Source organism: Engraulis encrasicolus, chromosome 9 (genome assembly GCF_034702125.1).
Source record: "Engraulis encrasicolus isolate BLACKSEA-1 chromosome 9, IST_EnEncr_1.0, whole genome shotgun sequence".
NCBI lineage: Eukaryota > Metazoa > Chordata > Actinopteri > Clupeiformes > Engraulidae > Engraulis > Engraulis encrasicolus.
Genome location: NC_085865.1, coordinates 52,531,977 through 52,539,935, shown reverse-complemented (window position 1 = coordinate 52,539,935; position 7,959 = coordinate 52,531,977). Strand labels below are relative to the sequence as shown.

Below are 7,959 nucleotides of genomic sequence, written 5' to 3'. Positions count from 1 at the left end.
TATTGGGGTCCACCGAATAGAAACCAGGAACACAGCGAAAGGTCATCATTTTGGCCTTCAGTATGTGTGTAGCTACGCTTACTTTTACGCCTCAGTTTCTGAGGATTGGGTAACCTTTGCTTAACTTAACCCCACAAAAACCGTCATGCTATGTTCTCACTTATCGAACTCCTACCAAGTTCCCACGGCGGAATTATGCCACATTGGGTTTGTTTGTTTATTTATGTATTTGTTTATTTATTTATTTACAATTTCTGGAAAAGATACACGGAAAGCAACCGAGCGGGCCGTGAGCTGGGAGTGAGAATATCTCTCACCGGTCGTCAGCCCCTCTGCAAGCGGGGCGGGGAGAGATCAGGGCGGCAGGACAGAGCGCATTATCTGCCGTTCGGCACAGCACTCCATTGGGCTTTCAAAGGAGGGGGCAAACCTTCAGCTACGCGAAGGCTGTGGCCGAGTGCATCGCTGCTGTCAATCTCGTCTTTTAATGAAAATATAAGTTTGAATACTTCATGTATTTATGCACATTAGACTTAATGGCCGGCAGCCCATTTTTGTCAGATAATCATAATCCATAAGGTTGTATGCAAAGAGGCTTCAACGTATCTCTCACCTTACACCACCAAGTAACCTTTATGCCAGGAAGGGAGACTGATGGATAGCTAAATAAAATGTGCCCCTTCTCTTTGTGCCTGATCGTGTGCAGCAGGTTACAATAGGCCTGCTAGGTATTGAGGTTTTATTCGTCTTGGTTATGAGCCCAATAATTTGAAGTGACCCTTTTGTTTTTCACTTCATGCAGTTTGGAAACTCTCAAAACAAGTAGCCTAGGTAATTCAGGTTGTGTATTTACTCTTTATTGGTGCGTAATGCGCAATTATGTCGATGCGTAATGTAGGTCAAATAAAGGTTTTAAAGCGTGTGGTTCACAGCACCGTCGACTTTTGCATTACCCATCTGACTCGGCCATGTTAGATGGGCATTCAGAGGATGTTTATCCAAAGTATGAAAACAAAAGACTCATATGGACTTCCTTTGTTTCACGTGAAGACAAGACGGACACATCCCGGCCAATACGCGACCGTTGTTGAATGCGCACGGCTTAATGAACTTTATGGTCTTTTTTATCAGCCCGTGATCACCTCATTACTGCCCACGCCACAAACCCCTTCACCTTCAGGTTGCGAGATTCACGGAGCAGCGATCCAGGTTTCACTGCATTTGTATATATAGGTAGTATACACGCGAAATGTAGGCCTACATGCCATATACCCAGATTTTAGTTGTACATTACTTCACAGGCATAGGACCTAGTGCAACAGACATGACATGGACATACGTGGCACGTAACGTGCAACAAAGCAGCACTTTTCCTTTGAAGGTCGGTGTAAGCTTGATTATTTTTCCTTACTAGTTAATGGCCATCTCCTTTGCCTTCCTACACTCTTTTCACGAAGTTGCTTGTGCCAATGACGCGTTGTTATTATCATTTCCATGGAGAAGTAACCATGCCTATGGCCTAGGCTACACGACGCTCAACACTATGACCATCAAATATATTTCGGTACATTGGAATACTGAATTAGGCATGTAAGCTCTCAAAGTCCATTAAGATTGTTGTCATTATCCCATTTTATCATCAAATGAAGATATTTATGGCCAGAAAATTGTCGCCTAAAAACGTAATACACGATGTGTTTCAGAGCCTATTTATTTAACAATGTCCCCTGTTGGTGCACTGCAATGTGTTCTCTTCCTGACTCAGCTTTATCAAGGTTTGCTTTTTATACAACAACTTTGATGCCAATATCATGCTACATCAAGTTTCAAGATCTGCGCCACAAGCGACACTCCCCCACGAATTAAAATGAACTCAATGTCGCTCAGTAGGTTCTAGTGATTTTGGCATGCAAGGAGAGCTTGGGGATACCCCTGATTGCTGCCCCTCCCCCACGTGTGTGTATCCACGTTCTATGTACATTCATAATCTTTCTTTCCTCCTCCAAATTTCAACAGTAGTGTGTGTAGTGCCGTTACTTTGGTCGGTCACTAGCTATGTTGGCCCGTTACCGGATTAGACGACAAAATGGAAATCACAGACAGCTACACCCAAATGCTTTTAATTAATTCTTTGCTCCAAAAAGAAAGAGAAAGTGCTTCAGAATCCACCATTCAAGTTTTCATTTCGAGTGCGTTCAAACTACACAACAATGGTAGGTCTATAAAAAAAGACTCGGAAGGGGGGGAATGAACAAAGAAAGGAAATTACAAAAAAATAAATATTCAGGTTTTCATATTAACAACCAGTGACTTCAAAATTCATGTCAGCATTTGACCTCAAGTATTGTTATAGAAAATGCAGATGGACAAATGAAAGACGTTCACATATAATTCTGCATCCCCGCCACTCAAGCTTTTACCTCGAATCATGACCCTTGTATTTTCATCAGGACGCACACAAAATGCTGTGGAGCCCATATGTCCATTTCATTTCCCCCAAAACAAACAGTGCTAAATTCTACACATGTAGGCCTAATGTGGTGACCCTTAAGTTCTGATAGCTTGTGCTGCACCCTCGATTGCAACGCTACATTCCCTGGCCTTGCAGTGCACTTTGACACGGAGCTTACGAGTGAAAGGTACCTTGATGAACCGGTAGAACATACATGCGTTCAAGGGAGGCACATTTGTTTCAAAGAACATACACACTCTCTCTCTGTGTCTCCGGATTTCATTTAAGGTTCATATGTGCTGTGGTTGTATTTCTGCTAAGACCCAAAATAATCCAGGGGGTTGATGTAACGATATCCTTGGTGGCAAGCGCCCATTTTCAACATATCCACGTTTTAAAATACAGTGACACATGTAGCATGTTTCTGCCTATAATGTACATTATAACAGTCTGGGGTTGTGCTATATTTTAAGCCTACACAAAAACACCCCTGCCAATGTTCCTTCACACCAAGACACGTGAAACCCATAATGTGGAGGGGACAAGCGCTATGGCTACAGCTACACTAAAATGGCCTCTCCGTGAACTCTCTGGATGTTTTGGACAATGACTGAATTTCAGCAGAACTGTTATGCTGCCATCCTCGTTCAGGAGATGAGTTGTGGGCATTAGAAGCAACCCTGCTTTGCGTTGCTACGGTAAAGCCCGGATGCATATTGGAGGGCCGAAGTACATTCATGGTTAAGTATCCGCAGTGGCCATTTTAACTCGTGGCCCAAATAATGGCTCTGAATTAAACTAACACATTATCGTTTCATTGGCACATAAACACACAAATCGCATCTCTTTGACATTCAATGGCTTACCCTGCAAGGGTAGTCTTAGCAATTAAAAATAGCACTTGGATAGTGGGGCAAAACGAATACAATCTCAGCTGGGCACCATCAATGACCACTATGGGATCTCCCAACCCATTATTCACAAAGGTATATTACACAATATACAGAATATTTTACTTGTACAAAATGACTGTTTGTCTGGTGCTGATTTCTAGCCTTACCCTTGACCAACACACAAACACAAAGTAATGATGAGTTCTCACACCTTCCAATAGCAGGAGACCTCATGGGTGGTTAAAATCTGATCTAAACTCGGTGAGTTTGAATGGGCACTTTCAACCTGCTATTGTTATACAAAGTGTGTGACATATCCTTATTTCTCAAGTGTTCAAAGACTTCTTAGACCTCAGTATTGCGTAAAAGTGCAATGGTGAAGTTGTGCTCGTGTGTCTGTAAAAAATCCTTAGACATCGATTTGGTGTGTTTTCTCCCTTGTATGTTCGTGCAAATCAAACAACTCTTGATTGTCGGTAGTGAGGCCCACGTGTGGTGTGATGGTTGTGCTCGGGCCTAAAAAAAACACATCGGGGATTTTCTACAAAATAGAAAACATATTTCCACGACAACCAGTTTTTAAACTTAAGCACTACCCCCCCCCCCCCCCCCCAAACAAAGCTTCAAACAAACGATAATGTCCACACTTCTGTTAAAAACACAGGGCATTTTTTGCCAACAGTCAGTCCTTTTGATTATCAAATCCAACAGTCTGTCCATGCTCAGCTGATGCAAGCGAAATCCATTGGTTTCAAGAGGCTTTTATCCACAATATAAAATAATTGAAGAGTTAGCCTAGGCCTACTTCGTATTAACAATGACAACATAAAATCCAACCGGCCGAGCACCGAGGCTAGAACAATAGGCCCATACATGGAATTTAAAAAGTTTGCTAAGCCACACAGCTATTACTTGGGGAATAGCTGGGTATTCTCTTGTGTGTGTTTAGAAATCACTCCCGAAGCTGTGCCACACAGTCTAAGACAGAAACGCTAAGAAGTCCAGCTCAAAGCGCTCAGTCTGTTATCCCCTCGAATAGTTCCAAGACAACTTGTGCTTCCTAATCGAAAGCCAACACAAATGATAGTAGGCTATGCAAAGGCTCATCAGTGCACAATTAAAGACGTTGGTATAAATAAACACGGTACATTTTCCACGAGATGAGGGAGCTTGTTTCATTAACATTTCCTGAATCTCTGGCTAGGTGGGGGAGGTACGACAGCTTTACCTATCTGCCATGTCCACACAGGGTGAGACTTGTGAGGCAACTCGTTGTTTTTTAAAGAGTTCAAAGAGTAAGCTGGAGTCAAATCTCCATCACTGCCAAGAACAAGTGACGGCGGAAATGGAAAATTCGCCATGAAGTTGAAGGGTTTTTTCACAGATGAGGAGCCATTACTGGAGGCGCGTTTGCGCTTGCTCGCCCCCGTGCAGCCCTCGCCGGATCCCTCACTGCTGTCCACTTTGCCTGCTGGACGGGGGCTCCTGTCAGTTCGTGCATTAGCTCGTGCCTCAATCTTCGCAGGTCCAGCTTTGCTTCCCAGCGCCAAGCTCCTGTAATTTTTCCGAATTCGAGCGCCATTTTTGTACTCGGCGTCCGTGACGGGACAGGTATTCTTTAAAGGGCCGTCTGTCTCCGGGCTGCTGCGGGCTTTCTTGGGAACACTGGCGGTGCTTTCGCTCGCTGAAGAGAAGCTACTTGACCGGTCGCTGTGTTTCAACTCCTCGAGGTCTTGACTGTCAGTTATTTCGGACTCATTCACGTTGGCTGAGTACGCATGACCCTGAACCCCATATTCGTACTCGTCATATGGATTTTCTACTTTGATTTTCACATTGTTTAATAAAGTAGTTGGCGATTGCACCGGTTTGCTATCGGTGGCGAAGCTTGAGGCAGGGATGGTTTCGTCTGCCTCTGTTTTGATGGCTTTCAGAGGTGAGGGTTGCTTGGAACAGTGGCTACTTTTCACTTCTCTTTTGAAATGGGTGGATAATGAAAGATTGTTTTCAGAGGACGTCGAAACTATTGTTTCATTGTCTTGGGCACAGTGTGAAATCAAGGCTTGGGGGCATTTGTTTGTATGTCCTGATGTCCTTTGTTGTATAAATGCTTTGTTTCCATTTATGCAAAATGGGCCTGTGTCTTTAACTCCGCTGGTTGCATGGTCCTCAGTCTTTGGATCATTGGGGAATTCAAACTGTAGTGGTGTGTAGGGAACTCCTTCTCCTTTAGGGGTTACCAAGTACCTCTCAGCAGCAGACATGCTGAATTTGGACACATGCATTGCACTGTCCTCTTGGTGGTTATCCCTGCATTTGGTAGGCCTGAACCCATATTTTTGCTGTTTTTTGCATTTGTCATCAGCAGATACCGCTGCTCCACTATGGGTGCTCGGTCTTTGCTGGAGATTGTAGTGGAAAGTCGGTTGCAGCAGCAGGGGGGTTTTAGTGTTGAGACTCGTAAATCTCGCACGCCTGAAACGAATGCTCTGCATGGACACTTGGCTGGACACAGAACTCGAATCAGACTGGGACGACGATTCCTCGTCCGAACTGATATCCGAAGACTCCGAGAAGGATTCGTCCTCCTCATCTGAGGTCCCGGAGTTGCTGCTCGTGGACAAACTTGACCCAAAATCCGAGTCATTATTTACGCGCTCCGAATAGGAACTAGATTCCGTGTCGCTGCTGCAACTCTCCTGATAATTCCCACTGTGCTGGTGGTCGAGGTATAAATCGTGATCAAGATGATAAGAGCCGTTAGGTATTTTTGTCTTACAGCACTTCGGAACAAACAAAAGCTGGTGATTGGGTCTGCTCCTGTTCCAAAACTGCCTCCCGGTGCTCTCTCGCTTCCTTTTCCTCCTGTAAAGTAGGTCGGCAGTGCCTGCGAGTTTAGAGTGAGGTGCAATGGCGGACTGGTAGAGGGCTGGCTGTCGGCTCGCAGCGTTCCGAAAAAACGAGTGTCTCTGATTGTAGGCTACATAGTTGCTGGGTATTTGCGTTGTTTCATAGTTTTTGAACGTTTTCGATGCCGACTTGGTGACCGATTGGAAGTTATGACGGAGCGTTTTGCTGTAAATTTGAGGTAGATTGGAGTCGGGTCGGCAGGCGGTGTCCTGTCGGCCAGCTTTGTTTTTAACTGGAAAAGTCTGTGGAACGCTGTGCAAACTTAACCAAACTTTCTCTTTCCAAAATCCATCCTGCGAGTCCCCGTCAGCCTGACCGACACACACGTCCTCCGGTGGCTTGCCTTTCACCTTCCTTTTGTTAGATTTCAGCACGCGCTCGGTTTTGCAAGAAAAATACAGTGCCTCCACATCCTCTCGTGAGATCAAGGTACATTTAGCCGCATGGAAAGCTATTGAATTTATTGCTTTGAGCTTTCGCAGTTCCTCTAAATCACAGTGATGCTTCTTCACGTTTAGGTGATCCATTCGCTTGTGCACGGTAGTCCTCGGGATGTTTTTCAAGAGGTCAGTGAAGACCTGCGAGAGGGCAAACATTTGCTTGCCTTTAATCACCAGGTAGCCCAGTTTCACACCCTGCATCTCCTCAAATCCAGACTCCAAGTCCCCCATGTTGCTCAGCAAGTAAATCCCAACATTTAACGCGATGAACGTCCACAGCAAAGTCCTGCGTTTTTCCTGGTTTTGATCTCAAGGCATTCTGCTGACGAACCCACAATTCAGCTCAGATCTCCGCAACGGCATCATGGATCAAACTTGAGGAGATGAAAATTAAAGCGAATGCTTTTTAAAGAAGTCACACAGTCAGTCCGTTGACTCGGGCCCAGCATGATTGATGGAATGTGTGTGATGTTGCCGACAGACTGGCTGTAGCCTGTCTGAGCCGCTGTACCTGCGGTCCTCTCAATTCTTTTCTCATTTGCTCAAGAGGAGAAGAGGAAGGTGAACAGCACTGCCAGAGTGAGGAGTGGGATAAGGAGAGAGAAAGAGAGAGAGAGAGAGGGGAAGGGAGAGAAAGAGTGCGTGAGGGGAGAGGGAGAGAAGGACAGGGAGAGTGAGCTGGAGAGAGGGAGTATGAGAGCCCAATTGCAGCTGCTATTCCCACTGCTGGTTTGGCCACAAATAAAATGACAGAGGGAAGTGTGCTAGCCCGGAGACACCTTCATCAATTAATGCTCCGAAAGTCGGCCCTGATTGGACGCCACTGACAGGTGATGCAATAAAAATGGATATTCCACCCCCTGACCACCCCCACCCACCCCATCTGATTACCATGCTATTGTAGTCCACCTCTTGTTTAGTAAATATTGCGTCTTTATGATATGCATGCGTCATGGTCAAGCTTTTTTTTGCCCTCAGACAGAATTCTGAAATTTCATATCATTGTCCAGCACTACATGTGGCCAAAATAAAATAAAATTGTATGGTGCGCGCTTTAGGCTACATTTATAGCCTAATCAGAATTTTGAAACGAAATTATTGTTTTGTTCTTTGATTATATTTTAAAATGTTTGTAAATGCGTGTGTTTTTGAAAACAAATGAATAAACGCCATTCGGATTATACAATGTTGTCGTGTGTATATTGTAGATTTTTAAAGACCTCTTATACGCATTTTTGACTCTGGGGGAAATTTGAAGCTGAGT

General features: G+C 44.7%; 1 protein-coding gene across 1 annotated transcript; it reads right to left on the bottom strand.

Annotated features, from left to right (window-relative positions):
* Nucleotides 1-3,990: 3,990 nt before the first annotated feature.
* skida1 (SKI/DACH domain containing 1) lies at nucleotides 3,991-7,959 on the bottom strand. The gene has a single exon (XM_063206236.1). It carries the CDS (start codon nucleotides 6,924-6,926, stop codon nucleotides 4,524-4,526), a length of 2,403 nt encoding a protein of 800 aa, XP_063062306.1. The 5' UTR covers nucleotides 6,927-7,959; the 3' UTR covers nucleotides 3,991-4,523.